This window comes from Brugia malayi (assembly GCF_000002995.4).
Source record: "Brugia malayi strain FR3 genome assembly, contig: Bm_v4_Chr2_contig_001, whole genome shotgun sequence".
Taxonomy (NCBI): Eukaryota; Metazoa; Nematoda; class Chromadorea; order Rhabditida; family Onchocercidae; genus Brugia; species Brugia malayi.
Genome location: NW_025062476.1, coordinates 13,622,573 through 13,647,383, shown reverse-complemented (window position 1 = coordinate 13,647,383; position 24,811 = coordinate 13,622,573). Strand labels below are relative to the sequence as shown.

At 25.1% G+C, this 24,811-nt stretch overlaps 4 protein-coding genes across 4 annotated transcripts; 2 read left to right on the top strand and 2 right to left on the bottom strand.

Moving 5' to 3' along the window:
- Window positions 1–2,293: 2,293 nt before the first annotated feature.
- On the bottom strand, window positions 2,294–5,178 carry Bm1109 (Uncharacterized protein; the record flags this gene model as incomplete). Its single annotated transcript, XM_043079472.1, has 5 exons — window positions 2,294–2,637; window positions 2,807–2,916; window positions 3,090–3,201; window positions 4,048–4,233; window positions 5,028–5,178. 5 exons carry the CDS (start codon window positions 5,176–5,178, stop codon window positions 2,294–2,296), a joined length of 903 nt encoding a protein of 300 aa, XP_042935406.1.
- Window positions 5,179–9,265: 4,087 nt separating this feature from the next.
- Window positions 9,266–11,263, bottom strand: Bm13349 (Uncharacterized protein; the record flags this gene model as incomplete). Its single annotated transcript, XM_001894999.2, has 5 exons — window positions 9,266–9,651; window positions 9,801–9,916; window positions 10,139–10,247; window positions 10,393–10,581; window positions 10,924–11,263. The coding sequence occupies 5 exons, from the start codon at window positions 11,261–11,263 to the stop codon at window positions 9,266–9,268; spliced, it is 1,140 nt and encodes a 379-aa protein (XP_001895034.2).
- A 7,940-nt stretch (window positions 11,264–19,203) lies between these two features.
- On the top strand, window positions 19,204–22,019 carry Bm7942 (Uncharacterized protein; the record flags this gene model as incomplete). The annotated part of the gene is made up of 5 exons (XM_043079471.1): window positions 19,204–19,332; window positions 19,572–19,804; window positions 20,238–21,230; window positions 21,413–21,533; window positions 21,882–22,019. 5 exons carry the CDS (start codon window positions 19,204–19,206, stop codon window positions 22,017–22,019), a joined length of 1,614 nt encoding a protein of 537 aa, XP_042935405.1.
- Window positions 22,020–23,517: 1,498 nt separating this feature from the next.
- Bm2491 (Uncharacterized protein) lies at window positions 23,518–23,766 on the top strand (the record flags this gene model as incomplete). The annotated part of the gene is made up of 1 exon (XM_043079470.1): window positions 23,518–23,766. A coding segment is annotated over one exon (249 nt), but the record flags the coding sequence as incomplete, so codon positions are not given.
- Window positions 23,767–24,811: the final 1,045 nt, after the last annotated feature.

Genomic DNA, 24,811 nt, shown 5'->3' with positions numbered 1-24,811 from the left:
GTAAATAATCAAAAAAACTTAATTAAGTGAGTAGCGAAGCGAAATTAATTTATAATTTGAAAATTAGGTCCAGAAAAGAGTGCTTGAGTTACCTAATCATTAGGATGAAAACATTCATTTTTCGAAATTGAATTTTTCAAACTATGAATTAATATTTTCTGTGAAAACTGCGCCGCTCAAATGGCAACATCTTAAGAATTGATTTATGTTAAAAATATATAATCTGATTCACATTAGAAAATTAATAATCACATTTTAGAAGCAAATCTGATGGTCAGAAAAGCCAACGTTTATAACATTAAAAAAATTAAAATACCCAAAAAAAGCTTTGTATCATTCAAAGAAGCATTGAGAGGATGATGATAAGCAAAATTAATTTTACACTTTACTCTCTCTAAAAAAAATTATCAAAAGATTTATCCTTTAATATCAAAATTCTTTCGTCAAATTTCAGGTTTCAAGTCACTGACTAGCAGTTGTAAGCAAAATACTTTTATGTAAAAAGTACAATTCAGAATACTCTCTCAGAGATTTTAAGCTTGTTGTTTTAGAAGCGATACGATAATCAAACTGAAAGAAATGTTTAAAGCAAAAAAAAAAAAAAAAAAATAGGAAACTTATTTAATTCATTTAAAACTGTAAAATTAAATGTTTAAAAAAAAATTAGAAAGAAATTTTTGAATTGAAACATATGAATATAAAATAAAACTACATGAACATTGGAAAAAGCAACGAAATCATCGAGAATTTATTCAATCTAATAATCCGATAAATCATTTCTATGATTCAATTTCCTTGAAGAGATCGAGATCAGATAAGCTTGCATCACTGTTCGAGATCAGGTAAGCTTGCATCATTGCTTGTATATGTTAATTACGAATAAATTTTTTATTCATATTCATCTTTAATAACAAACATTTTTTAAAGTCTTTTAAATAGTGGAATACCGGAAATGGTTTCAAAACAATTAAACGTTCAGGAACAGTTGAAATCTTTGGCTTTTGCTTGCTAATGGATCATTACGATGTTTTTAGATGAAGTGACCTGGTCAACATGTTTCTGGACAGAGTTAAGATCAAGCTAATTCGAGAAGAAAAAAGCCGGCAACATAATTCTTCGAAATGAGTATTGATAAAATGATGTAATAATATTAGCATAAATGAGTCATTTATGATAATATTACTTGGAATATTGTAAAAAATTAACCTAAATTTGTTAATGTTTTATGTTCATAAATATTACATAAATAAAATTTTAAGTTTTATCTTTGCTATTGATAAAAGCAAACAATAATTTCTTCGATTCAGTCATAATTTCGCTTTCATTAAACAATTCTAGTAAATTTAATGGTAAACAAATACTTGATTAGAGATGCTTTTTTGTTGTGTAACAATTACTTTTGCTTTACATTGTGAGGGTTATCAGTGAATTCTTCATTTAAACTTTCTTGAAATGCAGTACCTTTCACAATTAATGCAAAGCATTACGCTGACAGATTACATTTAAGGCCTCTATTCCATAATATCCAAATTTTGATGCATATTTATCAAAAGTATCATAAGATTTGAATTAATTTTAACTGTAAAGTCTGTGAATTTGTTAATTGTGATAACAGATTTTTTGTAAAATGTAGGAAATGAATTAGCACAAAATACAATCTTTTCTGTTTACACTTTTCATTTCATCGCTTTATTCATTTATTTCAGTGCCAAATTAAAGCGATTGTATTATTTACAGAGCAATATGCCTTCTTCAAGATAAGAGACATTTTAACATGAGTTTAGTTGACAGAAATTAAATAATAATCAACTTTTAAATATCAATATGAGCATTAGAAGTTAGAAATTCATGTAACTCTGACGTGTTATCCATTATCAGAAAATTATTTAAATAACAAATATTGTTTTTATTTATTTATATAATTGCTGAATAGTGAAAATATTTCAAAATGAACTTAAGTGTTATTATATAAATAAGCGATATTGATTCTTTCTTGAGGTACATACTCACATCGAGAAATATTGAATGCAAGAAATTTTCTTTCAAAACTATTTTTTAACACTTTGTAGAAACATCTCTATGATCTCCAAAGCAGTGCATACCTAAATTATTCTTTATTGACAGTACTTAGAAAAGAAGATAATACTTACAAAATAATATCATACATAGAGTCAAGAAATTGATTCAAAGTATAGAACAACCATCTTTTTACTCTCATAAACATCTGAAATTTGTTCAAAAAACTGATGGAGCACTTTTAAACAAGGATTTAAATTCATTATGTACTCTATCTTTATTTGGTAACTTTATTCGTGAGAATCGTACGAAATCGAACAGTTCCTACCCTATCAACCTTCAGAAATAAATAGACATACTTACGGGCATGTTTATTAGTTGCGAAAAGGGTTATGGGTAATACAGTACGACCTAAAATCAGAAATGAATTGATGAAAATATTCACTGGAATTATGATTTCTTGACCGAAAATTTTTATCAGAAGTTTTGGTAGAAAATTGATTAATATGATTCCAATTATGAATACACCACAGGTCAGTGCTGCTTGAATTAACACTGATCGTTCGTATTTGGCAGTTTCTAGCCTACTCGTACCATGCCTTGTATTCATTGCTAATATTCCTTAAATTCTATGTTCAATTAGTAATAAAAATAAAACTTAACACTTTGTAAGATTTTATAAATTTTGTAAAACTTTTGAACAAATTTTCTTTTTAATGTTGCATTGAAATGTATCATTTTACGGCACTATTAATTATGCGACTCAAAAGGAAATTCATTTAGTACCAACTTCGTGGTTCGTTAGTAACTGAAACTCGACGATGTCGTATATTGCAAAAAATTGCGAAGTACATAGCGAGCATTGCAATTGACAAAAACAACGCCCAAATATGACGAAAACTAAAAATTTATAAGAGTAATTAATGGATTTTAATTATTGCAACGCCTTCCAAGATAACCTAATTTTTGGATTTTTTGTACTTTCATCGAAATACAGTGATAGATATTTTCATTATATTATTTGAATTTGTCTGAGTTGCTCTAAAAAAACTAAAACAATGTTTTAATCTAACCTTAAAAAAACTTTGCCACTATTACTTGACTGTTTTGTACAGTTTGCTGTCCAGAGTAAGGTTGAAACTTCAAAACTTCTCGAACAATAATAATAATCCGCAAATGAAATTGCTGAAAATTTCAAGATTAATAATAGTAATGAATAGATCATAAATTTGAAACTGTGATTGTAATTACAATAAGTAAAATAGAAGCGAATTATCAATTTAAAAGACTATTTCAAAAACTATCAAAATTGTCATGTAAAGGTAGGTGACATGACATGACTGAGCAGTTGATGCAGCCGATTTTAATATATTTAAACTTTAAAATATTATGTGAGAGTTGAGAATATGAGTAAGAAATATGTTCTGTGAAATATTGCAAATAATGTTTATAAACTTTTATAAACTTTCCAGTCCTATGTTTAGTCTGTAAATCTTTTGCATATTGTTTATACGATACCAGCATCTTATTTATTTGACCTCATTGTTGTGTCACCACTAATTGTCTTGAATCTATGGGGTTAATACTTTTGCTTAACTGATTCCTTTGCTGCTTGTCAACTAGTAAGTAATTAGATCTGCTTGTAATCAGGTCAACAGCTCTTTGTTAGACCGATTACTCTTTCGGCAGGTCGACCTCTTATTGTAGATCACATACTTTGTTTATGCATATTGCTTGCTATATAAGGAGGTCACCCTTGTTGAATGGGGCCTTGTGTGCTTTCTTACTAAGAATCAGGAGAGTTCAATTTCAGTTCTTCTCTACCAATTATTGTACTATTGTTTCTGCTAATAAAGGATTATTATATTCCTCTGTTACCTCACATATTTACATCTAATCCAATGAATCTACCTGCAATCAACAATCTCCCCCAGAATAATAAATTAAATTATCAAATCTTCCACGACAAATTTTTGCTTCCACAACAATCGATAATCTCCATATAAGACGAAACAATCATTTTGGACATACCAAAAGCTGTTAACCATACAAAAATGATTAGAAAATACAGCTTTGTTGATTCGAAAAATGCATTGCATTTTGGGAAAATAATGGATAGGAAGCGATTTAGCGTCCATAAAAATCCAAAGTGTAATACGGCGTAAAATGAAGATGTATTGATCGTCGAGAACAAGTGATTGATCCACGTTTTGCAAGCTAAAATACAGACAAGACAAGACAGTGAAATGTTTGGATGAAAACAGTGTGAAATCTATAACGTTGTACATAAACCGTCACCAGCTATGAGTTTGAAATCAGTGGTGACACTTCCGATTAAATTGCTCTAATATTAGAAATCAGATGGATTACTTATCGAGAAAACCAAAGTATTTTAATTAATTGCCAGAGTAATTAAACTGTTTAAAATTGTTTTATTTTAATTAATTTTTAATTAATATGCAAATTGCTCTGGCTTAGATATATGTAAACATATGATATACCATTTCACATGTAAATCCTTCCATTCAAGAGGTTAGCATATATTCAGTGCTTAAATTGTTTCCAATAACCAAGCTTATATTTTGTGTCAAGAAAGGCCTTTGTTCAGATAGCTACCATAGTTTTCAATAGGATACAACATATTATTGTTTGTTGTAAACAAACTCCGAGTAAACAAACTCCTCCACTACATAAGGAGATCGGATCTTTAACCTTTCCAAAAAATAAAACGATCAGTTTGTGTTCATTCGGCACTTGTACATTCGGCAGCAGTACGGCTTATACTATCCTAACAAACTATCCTAACAGCAGTAAAACTTATACTATCCTAACAAATTTTTTTAAATCAAATTCCTCAAACTATGATTATATTTCTGGGGAAAATTGATCTATTGAAAATATTTTTTGATGCTATATTATAACATTGCTCAGTAAAAAATTCTGTTTTTCTCCGCTAACAACTACCGTTTTTAACAATATTTTTGAATAATTATACAAATAAAATAACTTACTGTATAAACTGTTCTTAGTCAGTAATATTTCTGGCAAAAGAACAATGATATGTGGAATAAAGCTTATCAAATTACAAATAATAATTTGAAGTGTGATAAGAATAAATGCACGACCGTAAAGATTGCCTCGACTGAAGCATACGATAGCCATTAGTATATTGCTAATAATACCGTATAACAAGAATACAGGAAACAGTAAAACTACAGTATACTTTGCAGTCGTATATTTTTCGTCTCGTATATCGAATATACTCGTCGTATTTGCTCCGTTGCAGTTTAAAGGTAATATTAGAAGTAATGCAACAATACAGTAAGAATAAGTTACCATTTTGCCTATCGATAATCTTTTTCAGAAACGTTTCATTCCACCTCAATTTCAATTATTTATTGCATTGAAAATAAGCCATAATTACGTGGAAATCTCAGTGTTTTTTGAATTTCAATGTTGCAAAATGTTTTTAGTTGCAAATGGAAAACATAGAATTGCAATCAATGTGGAAAATGCATTAATATATAATGACACTTATAAATTTAACTGCGAAATGACATCTATTTGAGACAGCAAATATTAGATTAAAAATTACAAGAGTAAGGGAGGAATTTAAAATGTCTTAATGAAGTCATCGATGTAAGTAAAAAAAATACATCTTTATAAAGCATGCAATCTGATCATCTTTTTAAGTTATTCATCTAAATGAATTTGCTCATAAAGTTTGTCATTTGACTACATGCGATTCTATTTCCATTAATGCTATCAGTAATTGAATAATGTAAAATGTGTCATTAAAATATTGCAGAGATACTTTTATATTATTTACCTTTCATTATATTATGGTGATTATCAATCAAGGAATGATGGAAAACAAATTTTTAGCATAAATATTGCTTTGTTTAAAATTTATTAAAATACAGTACAGTTTTTTTTTTTTTTTTTTTACAGCAACTCATAGTATTACGACGGTGCTACAAAGATTGTCACATGAATATGTCTCATATGAATATGTGTTCAAAGAAGTGTCATATATCAATCAGTAAGATTCTATGAATTTGAAAACTGTGAAATATGAGCAAAGGAAAAATTTTTATCTAGCTATGAATGTAATTTTCAGCAATTTCTTGAGTGTTTTGCATAGTTGAATAGCTAAAGCAAACTTTTGACAGTTTGAAAATTTAGCTAAATAGCTAAATGAAATTGTTAAAAACAACAAACTCATTGCATAAACAAATAAACAAATTATAAATTTTGGATTGTGGTTGTAATTACAGCACTAAAATGATAAATGAACATTAAATAAAAGTTTGTTGGCTAAAACTAACAAAACGTCGATAAAGGAGGATGCTACTCTCCACAAACTACTTCGGAATGAAATAATCGTTTTGAATATTCCGCCAAGTTAACATATGCATTATTTATGAGTCCAATTAAATTGAAAGTTTGATCGAAGTCTTGTCGAAGTATTTTTGATATATACTTCGACATGAGTGCGTAGTTGAAAGTTGAAAAAAGCTGTTTAATTTGATTCATAGTATAATTAGTACTAATACAAATTTATAAAAGTGTTTGAAACAAATAGAAGAAATTAATTTTCAAACGTAAATAAAAACGGGTATTGTATATTTATAAAAAAAAATCACTACAACTAACCTCCCAATTAATTGTGCAAGCAAATTATTTCAGCTATATTATTCCGTTATGGTAGGAAGAAAATATTTCAACTTCAATTATCGTTTCTTTTTTTAATGCCTGAAGTACAATTTATAAAAAATTGAAAATTCAAATTCTGAAGAGTATCTGCAGCCGGTGATAAATATTTAAAAAGCATTTATAATTTTAACACCAATTTTTCAAGTTTTTTTGCAGCTATCATAGAAACTGCTAGCAAACAATGCCATCGATATTGTTACTAATTTTATCTATCAAATGTACGATCAAAATGTTTAGATCACTCTTTTTTTTTTTTTTTTTTTGTAAATTGTTTTCTTTGTTTACTTGTTTATTAAATTATTCCATCAAGCTTTTTTCGTTTTTATTTTCAGTTCAAGTTATTTTTTTTTTTTTTATATGATAAAAACAAGGACATGTATGGTTTAACAGAGGGAACTGTTGGATTCGAGTTGGAATTGAATGAATTGAATCTTTAATTTTGTGGATTATTTTTTCAAACATTTTTGAACAATAATTGTTGTGTTAAAAAAAAATAAGAATAGTTGTTTGCATTATTGATGAAGTGATACAGTGAGCTTTGAATAGATCAAAATAATAATTCATTTGTATGTTAAACAAAAGATTTAAGGTAAAATAATAATTAAGATTTGAAGCTATAACGATGTTTCTTTTCTAGATGAAATAATCTGCAAAAGTTATCTCTGTTTTGGTTCTGGATGAAGTTACAAGGATTAAATTTTTCTAGATGAATTAATAGTTCGGAATGTTTAAAAAGGAAAATTATAAAAATCAAAGTTTCGTCCCAACAATAAAATACATTTTTCTTGATTGATTTTATGAAAATTGAAATTACTTTAAATAAAATTGAAAGCGAAAAAAATTAAAAAAAAAAAAAAAGAAACATTATAAAGCAATTAAAAGAACATGCAGTTTGTCTTGCTCGACATTGTCATTTTATTTGATTGAATTATTAACTACCATGTTTTATTATTAATTATCATGTAACATTTTCAACTAATCATTTTAATTTTTTAAAGTTTTTTTTTTTTTTTTTCTCATAAATTTGGTTCGGAAATTTCCATATTCAAATAAAAAAAAATTAGTGATGATTATAATGCAGGCTTGCGTGCTAGCATAATTTAGATTTTTTTTTTTTTTAGATTTTTGATATGAAATTATAAATTGAAATGTTTGGTACGATGAGTGCTTCTTTTGAATGAATCGACAAGTAAATGAAGCAACAATTGAATTTTAAGTTAGTTTTCCATAAATGTTTACATACTGATTACGAATGTTAAAAATTTCTTTGTTGTTCTTCAGTTTATTAAACTAAATTTTATTGTTGTCATTTTCACGTTGGCTATGTCTGTTACAATTTTGCTAACATTGCTAAGAATATGTGCACAAGAAGGCTTAATATGTGTAATTTGCAATTGGAAAATTTCAATTTTATTGCTAATATCACTCCGTTTGGCAATTAACATTCAATCATTGTTAGCTCAATTCATTTCCTCCTTATCATAAAGCATTCTAGCTAAGCTAATGCTAAATGTTATCACTCAGTTTGGCAATTAACATTCAATCATTGTTAGCTCAATTCATTTCCTCCTTATCATAAAGCATTCTAGCTAAGCTAATGCTAAATGTTATCTTTTCAGATCGACAGTCACTACTGTTATAAGCAGTTGTAGTGTTTGTTATAAGCTAAATGCCATTGCATAGGTTAAAGATCATCAATGAATTTACAGCTGTTTACTCTTTTGAAGCACTTGCTGCAGTCATATGCGTTTTGTTATAAGAGTGAGTAAGAGATGGATGTTGTGTGGGCTTAGTTCCCGGGTATTTAATTTCCCGTATTTGGTTTGTCTTGGCACTCACTCAATTCAATCTCAAAAAGCTATAGTGTAAAACAACAATAATAACGAAAGATATAAAAAAGCGAAATAAACTATTCGGTATAATTTAATTAAAGCTATTGTGAACATTGTGAAGTTACGACAACAACAAATTATCAATCTTTCCTCGATAATATCCTAATTATTTCAATATTGTTCATTACATACTGGGAAGATAATATCAAACAAACATGTAGGTTTATGTTGTTTGTGTAAATAAAAGCCCAGAATGTAAGCAATACACTTTTCAAAACAGTTTTACTTAATCAAGAACAATAATAATATAATACTTTCAAGTAAAAAATATTTTTTCAAATTAGAAATAACAAAAATTGGGTTTATACTTTCTTAACCGTATAAATTTTCGTAAAAAATTCATTAAAATCAAACTGATCAGATCAGCCAGAATCTTAAAACTGAATCTTAAAATTTTGGACTAAAATCTCTCTATGGATTACATTATGATGTATCAATGAAGACAGCCGAATGCTTTTTTGTAATTTTCATATTTTAATTAAAGCATCGAAATTATTAATAAAACAGTTCCATATTTAAGCTTATAAAAAAAGAAAAAAAAAAGTTTTTGTATTTCAAGAAACGTTTCAGATAAGAAATGAGCTAAAATTTAATTTTCAGAATTATTGCGCAAAATAATTTCAAGCATATCATTTAATTTCTCAACTCACTACTACTGCATTCACATTGTGTTTTGTGTCCCAGCATACCTTGGTGGTCAACGGTCTTACTTTTAACTGTCCCACTCTCAGTTGCAAGCAACCATATAAATGATATTTTACGATTGCACACGATTGCTTACTGTAAATAAAATGAACAGTAGGCAATACGGAGCAAATGAAAATGATGTAACAATTTATGAAAATTCTGGATGGAAGATCAGCTTCTTTGCCAAAAATTTTAGTTAACATTGGTGACAGAAAATTAAAAACAATAACACCAATTACCCATACACCGCAATTGCATGCAGCCTGAATTAACATCGACCATTCATAATATGAAATTTTCATGGTATTACTTCCATGTCTTGCATTCATGTTCATCATATCTAAAAAATATTTGATAGTTAAGCGATGAAATAAGCTAAAATTAGAGAGTGAAAATTTCTGAATTTAACAAATTTAATAACTTGGAAAGGAACAGTAAATTTTATTAATTACTCATATAATTAAAAAAAAAAAAATTTAGTGTACAAACTTTGATTTTGATTATTATTTGTTGTAAAATGACGTCTACGACGTATACTATAGAATATCACAATGTACATAACGAACATTATATTAGGTATAAGTAATGCCCAACGGTAAGATAACCTAAAATATATTAAGCAAATCAATTTTTAAATCAGTCTGGAACTTTCTGTAATGTCTCTAGGTTACTAAAGCATAAAAGTTAAGGATTAAGTATATTAAAGTTGAGTGATACTTTGGAATAACACAAATGAAGAAGTTTGCATGGTAAGAAATCGCAGCTTATTTAATTTAAATTAAAGATTTGCTTAAAATTGAAAAAAAAAAAGAGCTTTGAAAGATGACTTCCACCAAGTTTGGCTTATTCCGCTTGATTTTGCACAATTTGCTTCCCAACTGAGATTCCACACAAGGAATCTTCTGGTGCAATAATAAAAATCGGCAGATGTAATCACTGAAAATTAACAAGAATTCAAAAAAATTTAAGTATAAGTTAATTTCGATAAAACTGGATCTCCAGAATCTCTGCAGCAATAATGGTATAAAACTACTAGAAATCATTTTGATTATTATTTGAAGAGATATCAATAATTTCATACCTAACACTGATAACCACACAAAAGCAATTAGAAAATACAACTTTGCTGATTCGAAAAAAGTGTAGTATTTTGGTAAAATTAGTGCCACAAAACGATTCAGCGTCAACAAAAGTGAAAAATGAAGTATGGAAAAGAGTGAAAAAGTATTGGAAGTTGAGAATGCGCGGTTAATCCACGTTGTTTCATTTGCTGAAATATAATTAAATTAGTTATTGAATAAAATTTATTATAATAAAATCAAACTTAAACAAGTTTCGTGACAAAGAAAATTTGCAAAAGTATTATAAAATATACATTTTAAAAATTTCATTTCAAAAAATCTGAATCAATTTAATTTTGATAAAAGCTTTGATTGTCAACGGTTAAACAACATCAATGCAGTATTTTGTAGTCAAAATAAGAAGTGTAGCATTTAAAATTTATTAGCAGAAATCTCTTCTCTTCAATTTAATTTTAAAAGAATTACTTAAATTAATATTTAGCTAATACAAAAGGAAATAATGCTTAGAGAATAAGCATAAAGTAACTTACAATATGAACTGTTTTTTGTTTTTAATATTTCAGGTAATACAACAAATATTTGTGGAAGAAAAGCTGTGAAATTAGAAATAATCACTTGTAATATGATGAGTGTAAATTCACGACCATAATGATTGTTTTGTTGTTTACTGAATACTACGACTGCCATCAATGTATTACTAATAATACCACAAAGCAATAAAGCAGTAAAAAATAGAACTGCTATATATTTTGTAATCTTATGATTTTTGTCTCTTATGTCAACCACATCTGTCAACCACGTTGTGCTTTTTTCTTGACATGTTGAGGGTAATACCAGAAATAATACAATTATGCAGTATGAACGGTCCATTTTATTAATCAACAATTCTCGTTTCTATCACAAAATTGAGCACAATAGGAAGGGAAAATTTTCAACTGGTTGAAAGATAAATTGATAAGAAATAACAGAGGTTGGTAAAATGTAGCAGTATTTAAAGACTAATATAATTTAAACGAAATGAATTTTCTTTTTATTATTTTTGCAACTGTCATGGAAACTGCTGCTAAAAAATGTCACTAATATCGTCATCAAATTTATTCATAGGATCAAATGAAGTGATATTTTCGAAACTCAATTTGCTAATTATAAATTCACTTCAACTAGTTCGACTGATACAGAAACAATCAAACAAATGAGAGATGTAAATGGAAAATAAATTGAAAAGAAGCTAGTTAATGAAATGATTGAAAATTCACTATCCTATTATAATGAATCTTCCTAATGCGTTCGTTCAGTAGTGCACTTTTTGATTTTAATTATTAATTCAATTGTTTGTGTTAAATTTGAATCCATTCTTTATGTGATCCGTTACTTGTGATTTTCACTCAGACCGATGAATTAGTATTCTTCGTACTCTCGAAGTGACAGACATTGACGATCGATTCAGACCAAAAGTGCTAAATTATTGAAATACTAAATTTCTGAAAAAAAAATAACAACAAATTATACACTTTTTTTTGTAAGTTTATAATTTGTTATCTTTTCAAATATTTTCAAATTTGACTCGAAATTTGATGAATCCTTAATTGTTATTGAAAGAATACTTAAATTAAAGTAAGCTTAACATAAGCTTAATAGCGTGAAATGCCTGAAAAATGAATAAGGTTATACATATAATTACTCACTTTCTTATGTAATTGTGAATAAAATTAAGTACTCAATCGTAAATTTTTAATGCACACACAATTTATGTAATTAACAAATATTTCTCAAATAATTAGCTGTTAACCATAAAGACAGCCAATAGCGTTACATTGTCCTTTCAATGATACAAAAACTTTGAAATTACCTATAAAATCTGCTAGTACAGCAAATTTTCAATCTTTTTTCTTCCATATATTTCAGCAATGTGATATGAAAGCAAACAATTGCTGATTCTTCTTGATAAGCACAGTCTGAAAGTTTTTAGTTTTATTAATAGCTGATGAATACTTTCTGTCAGTTTTAAGTGTGAAGTATTAATATATCTCAAATAATGGTCAAAATGATTTCTTTCAAGCAATAATTCCTATCTCTTTTTTTTGTTCCTTTTTTTTGTTCGAATTTTTTGTTCCTTTTCTTTTCTGAATGCTTTATTAATATTTGACAATAATTTTCAGCGATCAGATCTATCGATTTTTAGTATTATACCAGAAGATTCCTTGGTGAAATGCAAAATAAAATGGAGTGCGAGATTATGTGACAGTGCTATTTTGTTCAAACTTGAGCATATCCTTAATTTAACCTTTAAACCACCAAACTGTGATGCTTTATTCATAAATTTTTGCATTGGTATTGTTGCAATGCATCATTAAATACTCTGAAATATTCTAAAAAAATCTAATGCTAATCGAAGTAACCGATACTTTTCCATTTCCTTGCTACTACAATAAGTTTCAGTTGGATTTAAAACGACTAGCAAAACCTACTTGCTTAATATAGCATACTTTACAACTGAGATTAACTTATCCTTTACTTATCCACTACAATGCTATGTATATTTCGATATTCTGCAATGTATAATCAAAGTGAAAATTTTTACTATTAAACTGTTTCATCTCTTTGTTATATAATTAAATTCGAGGAAAGATTTAGTATTTGTTGGTGTGACAACTTCACAACGTTGACAATAGCTTCATTGTTCTTACACGATGTCACATAATATGGCACTCACACGATAATAGAAAGAAATGAATACCAAATTATACCGAGCAGTTCACTAAATCTTGTCACACTTTCTTGCCATCTATCGTTGTTCTTGCTGCTTCTGTACCACTTTGAGAGAGTGTTGAGAGGGAGGGAGTAGGAGCTTCTTTATTGATTGAACAATGGGTCTTACTCCTTGTATAGTGCATTTTGGCTTATAACAAAATTACAGTACTTTGAGGAAAAGAATAAGGAGTTATCATTTATCGATAATTACTAACATTGACTGTCGGACACAAATGCTTCTACAACATTCAGCAATACAAGTTAGATGGCTTTATAATAAGGAAATCTAAATGAACAAAGAGCTTACAACCTTTTAAGAGCAAAGCAAATTACACATATTCTTTGTTAGCAAATTGTAAGAGACACAGTCATTGTGAAAATTTTGTCCAATGACAACAATAAGTAAAAAAAATAAATTTTTAATAAACTGAAAAACAAATAAGAAATTTTTAACATTCGTAATTAGTATGTAAACATTTATGGAAAACTAACATTCAATTGTTTCTTCATTTATTTGTCAATTCATTCAAAAGAAGCACTCATTGTACCAAACATTTCAATTTATAACTTCATATCAGAAGTCTACTTTGAAGCATTTCTTATCTTCCAACAAAGTTATTATTTATGCAACAATAATTTTCTGTCTACAGCCGTCCATTTTCTGAAAACACTTATCAACACTTGTTTACACAAATTATCTATCCAAATTTATGAAAAAAAAAAAAAAAAAACTTAATGAATTAAAACTATAAATGAAGCTGAAAATACAACAGGATAATTGACATTTCTTGTCTACCGAAACGAAATGAGGAATTTGGACAAAATGATCAATCTTTTATCTAAACTTTTCCTACCACAACAAACATTTACAACACATAGATCAGCCATAAAGTCGCAACAATCAAAATATTTCCATTTTGCGCCTCGCAGCGTTTTGCATTTCTTTTAATGCTAAATTGCTTTGTGCCATTGGTCACAATTATTTCGAAATTTAATACATTTATCGAAACTGTTGTCAGTGTTTGGTATGATATGCTGACTAACTTTGCGGAGTATGGGAATCATTCTTAAATAACTGATGGAGACTGTTTTTACAAATTCATTGAAGACATTTCTAATAGTGATATTTCTTAATGTCACTGATATGATATGGAGAATTTGATCGGGAATTAGATCAAAGGCACAAATCTAAACATTCTAAACAGAACCTTGATCAAAAACAAGCATTGAAGATTCTTTGGTTATTATTTATTTAATACATAGATAGTATGGACGTATGCGAATTATGGAAACAATCAATAGCAATAATATATTTATAAATTAAAAGATATTTTGGAAAATTAGGAATGACAAAGTTGGTTTGACATTCTTTAAAAATTTGTTGAAATCTGAAAAAGTGGTGTTGAGGGTATAAATCGTAGCAAATCAAATTTGAAACAGAGAATACTTCATTGCAGTAATAAAAATCGGTGAATATGAACGTTAAAAATTTAACCGTGGTATAAATAAGACTTCTGGATAATCAAATCTCCAACTTTGTCAAATAATAGTGATTAATAAAAGAATTAAAAATTGAAGGGCAAATCAATTTAATTTGATCAAATTGAATTTCTAAAATTTGGCATCAGTTATTTACTTTAACACAGTAATAACATTATTAAACAGTGTTTAAAGATGACTAAGCATTATCCTGCAACATCTGCTTGAACGAATGTTAAAATACCTATCCTTAAGTTATTTTTAAAGGGTAGAAATTATTTGAGTCATTATTTGGTGACATCAATGACTCATGCCAAAATTAGACGACCAAACGAATGAATTGAAAGTGAAGAAAATATGAAAGAATACGGCAAATTAACTTACTAATTTTTTGAGTGTAATTATTAATTTGGTCATTTGTGTCAAATTTGAAATATATTGAAATCAATTTCTCTGCACGATTTGTTATTTGTGATTTTTTTCAGTTAAACCAAATAACAATTCTTCCTATTGCATTGAATTGCTTTGTGATATTTTATGGCGAACTGATTTAATCAGCAAAGCTATAGCAAAGAGATGAATTCATTATATTCATAAATTTCAAATTTATAAATTCATAAATTTAAAAAAAAAAGTTCCTAAACAGCCAAATTAATAGCTTTACTCTGAATGATCTTAGTTACAGCTATTTTCGGTAAAAAAAAATTAAAATTTTTTGCATTCTTCGATTTAGCCATTACTTCTGACTTAGTTTCACTTGGTTTTGTTTTGGACTTTAATATCAAATCAAGGAATCATTTCTAAAAAAAAAAAAAAAAAACTCATTTCATATTTAAACTCTAATTGATCTTTGAATATTAATACATATCCATTATCGATCGTTCTATTCTGGAAATCGAATTCTCAATTTCGAGTAATTTATATTTCTTTCCTTTCTATTACTGTGCTGAAATTTTGTGACAATTTTTTTTTTCTTTTTTTGCGAACAGAGCCATCAATTAATAAAATGATCATTCATTCTTAATATTTAATTGTACTATTTCTGATATATTACCCTAAATGTATCAGGAAAGAAATAGAACTAATATGGTTGACATAAGAGACAAAAATTATACCATTACAAAATTAAATGGTAAGATTATTTTATTTTTAGTAGAGATTATAAAATTAAATTATAAGATTACAAAATTAAATAGTAAGCAGTTTTATTTCTTGCTCTACTACGGTATTACTAGTAGTACATTGTTTGCAATCGTTTCCTATCTCAGACGAAACAATCACTTCATATTCCTTCAGAATAAGAGGAATTCCTCGGGAATCCACCGGTATCTCCCAGAAAAGAAACGGAATAATTTAGAAGTGATTGTTTCTTTGATTAACTTGAGAAAAAAAAGAAAAACGCAAACACAAAAAAAAAAACCTTCCAACGACAATCTCTTTCTCCTTCTCTTTCCCTCTCTCTCTTTCTCTCTCCCTCACTCTCTCTCTCTCAAAAAAAAATCTCCCTAGTCACCCGTTTCATCCACATCTTCGTGTATCTTCGATCATATTGCAATAATTGTTTATTCTTTCTTAACAGACAAATAAATTTCTAACAAAGAAAGAGGGAGAGAGAGAGAGAGAGAGAGAGAAAAGAGATACATACATTTGTAGGTTAAGAGAGAGAGAAAGGAGATATGTACATTTGTCTGTTAAGAGAGAGGGAGACAGAGAGGGAAGTTTTATCTAATAAATTGAAGAGAAAGATTTTCTAGAGCTAATCGATAGTGTATTATAGCCTTTTCAAAGCAAATTTTTCAATGATCGATCAGTTTGATAAGTGATAAATTGATAAATGATAAATGATCCTAAGATTAATGTGACGAGAAGAAAAAAGAAAAATTTAAAAATTTTTTCAAAATTAGGGAATAGTACTTATTTGAGCTAATAATAAATGCAATTATAAGTTATAGCTACATTTTAAGTACAATTTTTTACAACACAATATAACTGGCAGAGAAATATTTAGTTTAAATTTGCTTAACATTATCTTAGAATTAAAATACATAAAATATTAAATATTAAATTAAATATAAAATATAAAAATATAAAATATTAATATAAATAAAAATTAAATAATTAAATATAAAATAAAATATTATTAAATTGGGATAAACAAAAAAATAAAAATAAAATAAAAAAATAAAAAAAAAATAAATAATTAAATATAAAAAATAAAATATTAAATAAATTATTGGGATAAACAAAAGTTAGTACAATGATAAATAATTATGATATGGGAAAGTTTCATTCTTTTTACTTTATATGAACTTTAATTCAATTAGCTTTTAATTTTTCATCTTTATATTTATTTTTATATTTAATTTTTGACATACTTATTAGAAGGAATGAAGTGAACAAATAATAACACAAATATATTTCATAAAAGTTTTCCTAAAAATTACTCTTTTTTTTCCCCACAGAGTTAAGTTTTTTTTTTTTTTGTATACAGTTTAATGAAATATTACTGAGTGAATCATAAATTCTGGATATATTTTGTCCAACTTACAATTTAAGTATTAATTTCATATGCTTTTGCATTCTTAATTATTATTAATATTTAACTGAAATTCTTAATAATTATTATTTAACTGAAAAATTCATTATAAAACATTATTTGAAGGACGAATGAAAGTGTTGATGAACTATTGAAGATTTAAAATTCCATTAAATTGGACTTTTCAAATAAACCAATTTAAAATATTCATATTTTACGATATTATAATGTAGATAGTAAAACTAAAAATTTTTTTGAAATTTTATTTTAATTATTTTATTTCAATTTGATTTTTAATTATCATCGATGATCGCATTACATTTCCATTGAATCTTTTCCTTTATTGCATGAAAAACGATGGCTTATTTTCAATATATAGATAGATTAATAAGATTAGATCAATAGATAGATCGATAGATACCTAGATAGATTAAATTGATTAGATCGATAGATAATTATCAATTTCTAAAACATTTACTTTGCTTTCAATGCAACCTTCAATTAAGTTTTATTTTATTATTTTCCCTCCATTAGAACTCTAATATCTTTTTGAAATTATTTGTTAACAATTTGAATAACATTTATTTCATGTAATACAATTATTTATATTTATTTATGATATATTATTTAAATAAATTAAATTCAAATTTGCATCGTTTTACTTGTATAATATTAACAAAATTGTATTTATTCAAAGATATAAAATTGTATTTATGCAAACTAAAAGTAATTATACAAATGTATGCATTCATTCATTTAAATTTAAAATATATAATAAATGTCCCTTTTTCGATATTATTGTGAGAATAGAGCAATTGTTAATTATGAAAACAGGAAATTTTTACTAAAACATATATATGTCCGTTTTAAAATTTAGTCGTATTTACAAAAGTTTTAATAAACATTATATCTTTTTACTCTCCTCTCTCTCTCTCTCTCTCTCTCTCTCTCTCTCGTCCTTTTTCTAATAATATTCCTTTCTTATATTTATTGTTAAGAATATTTTATTACGAAAATTTACGATGTATTTTAATAATCTAAAAGATATGATTTAGTTGCAATTTCTCAATGTTCCATTCATTTGGAAGTAAAATCAACATCATTTAAATATAATCATTTATCATTTATCATCGATAATCACATCCGTTCTAAGCTGATTATTAATTATTATTTGAAAGAATGAAGCATTCTTATTGTTCAACTAATTATTTTTATCAATGACATTCATTGTTATTTATCATCATGGTTCTAATTACTCTATTACTACCTATTTATGCACTAATTTTTCCGTAAGTTTATTAAAATTTTACTTATTTTAAATGAAAATGAATATAAATAAATGTTCTTCTTCTTTTTTGTAATGTATTAATTAAATTTTGTTGTCGAAAAATGAATATTTTTCAATATCGAAAAGTAAGTTTTTTTCAAAATTTAGCATTCATTATTTGATGAAAAAATAATAGCAATAATAATAATTAATAATAAATAATAATGAATAATTAGTGGTTATTTTTAGCAATTGAAAAATTTAATCAAAAATTTGAATTTTCCCAAATTTAAACTTTTCTTTTAGCATTTCATTTCAATTGACAACAGCTACTATATTGGAATGTTTTAAATACTATCCAAATTATTACCTTGGTAAGAATGGAAATTTGGTTGTTATAAATATTTCCAGTATTACTTCCTGTTTGGATCATTGTTTAAAGGTTATTTTTCATATGAAAATAAATTTTTTAAATTTTTTTTTTTTTTGATTAATTTTTAATCTTTTTTCATTTATTATATTTTGCATTGATAAATTAATGCTAAAATGAATGGAATAAAACTTAATAATTTTTTTTTTTGATCTCATTTTTTTCTGGAATATATTTCTTCTTTTAGCTCAAATTAACTGATAGATAATGCATTAACATATTTTTAATTTTTAAAAAATACAAGTTAAAAGGAAAAAAGAATTTTGTTTTTTTCAATTACTTTATGTGAAATACTTTCAATTACTTTACAGTCACAATTACTTTATGAATTTATTTGTCGATCAGCTATGGTAAATAAAATACAAAGAGAATGTATCTTAAGTAAATGGAGTCCAAATTTAACATTTAGCAAATATCATTCGAGAGTTGTATATACTGTTTTTTATCAAAATATTTGCTTACCACCATTGGATCAGGTTATTTCAATTACTAATATTTGTTATTACTTTAAATTAATCATATTTAATTAAATTAACTTAAATTAATTAAATTAATGTTCCCTTTTTTTCAAACACTTTTTCAAATAATTTAAATTTTAAATCTATTATCTGTAATAAATTATCATTGCTTTTATAATAAATAATTTGTGAAAAAAATTATTGCTATTTACTTATTATTAATATAAATCATAAAAAAAAAAAATGAATAATTTTAGGTGCAAAATTTTACAATTGCACCACCACGCACAACATTTTCAATACCAATCACAGATACAAGATTAATTATGGCAAATTCTATCAGTGATAAGATCAAGAATCATAAATCAATGGGTGTTGTCCATGATAGCACTGTTAATGTGGAAAATAAGAAAAAATTATCATTTGAAACGGTACTTCATGCTGCACAACATGTTCCACCACCAAATACTATCAATGGAAACACTCATAGGTTCTACTTTTTATATCTTGTAAATACATTTTTCAAAAATTTTTATTTAAAATTAAATTGACGAAATGATTGTGATAATATCACAAATTTTTAGTGATTAAAATTGACAATACAACTTCTTTTTGATAAAATATTCCTTTTTATTTTACATATCAAAGATGGATTAATAATATGAATATATTTCATCGTACTTAGTGATTAGTGATAAAAGATAAGAAATTGGATTATCTGCTAATTAATAGTTATAAATACAAAAAAAAAAAAAAGTAAAAAATTAAATTTGTTTACTTACTGATAAATGAAATATAATGTATTGATGAAATAAAAGAATTTAATGAGTATTATTCAAAATTTAACTACTCATTTAATATATAAATTAATTATTTATTTTTTGCTTAAGATATGTTAATATTTGAATGAAATAAATTAATAGGTTTATCAAATCTACCCAAACTACTCTATCACCAAATCAAAAAACAACCGCATATTATGTTGATTACGATGAAGAACGAAGCAACAATAATGGCAGTAACAAGGATTGCGATGACAACAAAAAAAATAATAATAATGATAATAATAGTAACAGTAACAACAATAAACATGGTGATAAAATCAATAGTGACAGCAATAATTACGACAGTAATAATGGCGATGATGATGATGATGATGCTGATGCTATTGATGATGATGACGATGATCATAATGATGATTATGATAACAATAATAATAATGATGATGATGGTGATGATGATGATAACATTTATAATAACAATGAATATGAAGATAGTGATATAAGTACTGATTTAATATCAGCAAGTGATAAGCAACCTATTTCTGCTAGCAAAAATGTTGCATATCGTATTGCTGCCAATCTATTAAAACCGATAAGGACGATAAAAAGTGTTGCCATTAAACCGAATCCGGCAACTATCCATCGTGGTTTTCAACATACGGAACCATTAATTCCTGAAATTACTTCTTCTACTACTTTACTTCCTCTAAAAACTATTATCACACCATTTATCAATAATGCTATTACTACTATTGCTATTACTACTCCTTATGCTAGTGATAATATTATTACTACAAGTAACAGTATTGATACTGATAATAGTGATATTACTGATACCGCTACTATTACTACTACTACTACTACTGGTACTACTATTATTGCTACAACAACAACAACAACAATAAAAGTTACTGCTACAACAAAAACTATTACTTCAGCAATGCAATTTATTCCTATTCCAATTGAAATGTTAGTTCGGGAATGGAATACAACTACAAAAGATTCAGAATTATCAATTCAACATCAAAATTACACTCTTAATATTGGAATTTTAGAACAGGAATTGAATAATCGACAAATGATACGAAATGGATTAATTAAAGAACTCAAATGCTTTCATTATTTTGCTAATAAGTTCGTTTATTTTGAAAAAAAAAAATTTTTTTTTTTTTTATTAACAAAATAAATTAGTCTTTTTTTTCTAGTTTTCTTTTTGTTAGTAGCAATATTTGAATTATCTTGTAATTTATAAATGATTAAATGAAATTAGAAAATTATCAAATTTAATCGATTGTAATTTTTTGTGAAATTTTTAGACAACTCAATGGTTATCGACAGGAAATAATCAAACAAATTGGTTTACAAGATTGTTTACATAATTGTATTTTACGCATTTCATTTTTATGTTTGAGTGTTAATTACAATAGGAAAACAAGGGTTAGTTTAAATTATTTTAGATTTTTTTTTTCGAAATTTATTTAAATATTTTAATTAAAATTAATATATGAAATGTAGGAGTGAAAATTGTTCATTTATTTATGTATTAAAAATTAATTGCTTATTAATTCAATAAACACATTTTTTTGTTTGTAAAAAAGAAATGTGATAAAACTTTTTTCTTTTTTTATTATTTATAAAAATAATTTTTCTTTTTTAGCAATGAAATAATTAGTTGCTTTATTTCACTTTTTGCTTTTTTAATTTTTTTCAAATTATTTGTAATGAGTAATTTTTTGATTCAAATCAAAAAGTTATCATTTCATGAGTAATAAGTTATTATTTTAGGAATGCATTTTAAATGCTGATAATCGAATTATCAATAATGTTCAATTAACTTCATCAAAATTAACAGATTATTATGAATATGTTTGTTTGAATGCACGAAAACAAGGATTAAAAGCAAAAAATACGCGTAAAATTTAAATCTTTTTTTTTTTAAAAAAAGTAAAAAATTTGTTTTTTTTTTTTTGTTATTTCTTTTGCTAAATTTATATTTTATGCAAATGAAATGAAACTTAACAAATTGTTTGTTTCAAAAAAATATTTAGAAAAATTTATTTTTTTCACCTTCTTTTTTTTTTGGTTTATCTTAAAATTTATCATATATTACTTTACATTACTTTATTAAAAATTTGAGTATGTTATCGTAGAATTAAAATATTGGTAAGAATTAATTAATGGAAAAAAATATATGCATGTATGAATTTATTACGATATAGTTTCGAGTAAGATAATAAAATATTAAAATGTAGGATTTTCAGAATTTTTTTTTTAAGCTTATTTAAAAATTGAAAAATTAAATTAAATTAATTATGCAATATTACTAGTTTGATTTTTAAAAAAAGAAAAAATTTAACTCTTTTTTTTAATATAAAATATTCAAATTGTTTTAGCAAATAAAATTAACAGAGGAGAAGAATTTTTTCTTCATCTTATATTAGTATATAATTATAAAAGATAGATGAAATGATAATATCAAAATATTATATATTATTATAAGATAAGATTATCATAAGATACATTTACTCTATTTAATTTCTAATTTATGTTAAATTGCAAAAATAATTAGTAATAAAAATTTTAATTAAAATTTTCTATTATAAAAAAAAAAAATCACTTTTTTTTAATGAAATTAAACTTTCTTGTACTCTTTAATAAACAATTTCATTTAAAATTTTTTTTAAAAATTTAATAAAAATTATTGAAAAAATATTTTTTTCTTTCTTAACAGATATTGGATATAACAATATTATCAAACTTCGAAAATGCTTTTCGATATGTGAAAATGCTGTAATGTATACACTAAATGGTCTTGTTGTCGACAATATTTATACTTCATGTAAGCTACTAATTATTTATTATTAATTTACGAAAAAAAAAATATTATTATTTTACATAATTTATCAAATATTTTAAATTCTAGCTTCAAAATTTCTGTATTTTAATTTTAAATTTTTACTCAAAATTCAATTATATCTTTGAAAAATAAACAACTTAAAAATTCATAGTTATTATATATAATATCTATTTAATCGAAATATATATTCGGGGTAGAATTTAGAAAATGAAAAATTTTAATAGTTCAAAAAGTGGAAAGCATATTATTCCAAAGACAATTTGTTATAAAAAAAAGAAAAGGAAATAATATATGAAAATATCCCTACATCAAAAAAAAAATTAAATCAGTCAATAATTATCATTTAATTATAATAATGTCAATCAGTTTGATTATTTTTATTATTTACACTGTATTTATCCAAAAAAAAAAAAAAAAAGTTTCACATATAAAATTTGAATATTAATTAAAAATTACTAATTTCATTGAGTTAAAATAAAAAAACAGTACTGAAAATAGTAATAGTAATAATAATAGTATAATAATAATAATGATAATAATGGTAGTAATTAAATTGATATATTTTTAGTGGAATGTTTGATGACATGTGCTATATCACATCAGGTTTATAAAACAAAATGCTACTCTGTAAATTGGTTTAAAAATACTCGAACATGTTACCTGCATACTACTGAAACTGATATTAATAATTTAAAAGTTACTACAGCATCCGATTTCTTCCTTAACAATTGCGCTGGTATTAAATATTTGAATTTAATAATTCTTTTTGCTCATATTCTATTCTTTATATTTCAAAAAAAAAAGAAAAAAAATTTTTTTTAAATCTTAATTAATAATCTTAAAAAACAATTTTTGTAAAAAAAAAATGCTTAGTAAAATTTAAATTATTTGTTAAATTTTATGTTAACTTTATAAAAATTTTAAATAAATATTTTTTAGAAATTTCAAAAAATTTAAAATTTTTCAGATAACTAATATATTTTGGAATATATATTTTTTTTTTGGGAATAACATATTTCGGAATAAATAAAAAAAAAGTAACCACGTAACATTCACGTCGTATGACGCTTGCGTATACTACTATATCTAATGATAGCGTAACTATACGTTAAATTTAACGACGTGAAAAAAATTTATGCAGAAATTAAATGAATATTAATTGGCAAGAAAAAAAAGAAAAGAATTTTTTTTTTTTGCTATTTTTGAAAATTTAAACTTTTTTTAAGCTTTAATTTTGAAACTTTCTTCGTGCATCTTTTTCAGTTACTAAATTAACTTACTGAGTTCTCTAAAAAATATTGAAAGTATATTATAATGAGAAAAATTTGTGTGAATCGATTCTGCTAATTTCAGAGAAAAACAAAAAAACATAAAATTTTAAAAAATATTTAAAATGAATAACTGAAAAAAATATTCGTTAATTTTATTTCTTTTAGACTTTCCTTTTTTTTTTTTTTTTTGTTAAATTTAAAAATAAATTTCAGATTCTAATATAATAGTGAATGAAAGCAATGAATGTGAAGAAGATTACTGTGATAAATAGTGAAAATTTTATAATCACTGATATGAAATTGATAGATAATAATAAAAATTTAATTTGTCCCTTTTTTTTTTAAAAAAAAAAGAATTAATTTCAAATTAATTTAATTTAATTGTTAAGATATCATCAGTTATTTTATTTCAAATTATTTAAAATAAATTTTCTTCTAAATAAAAATTTTTTGCAGCATTATACAAAAAAAAAAAAAAGCAAATATGAATAGAAACTAAAGGAAAATACTTTTTTTGCTTTTTTTTTCTGCTTGAATTTTTTGATTTAATTCTTCATAATTTTTTAATTTTAAGTTTTTAATTTTAA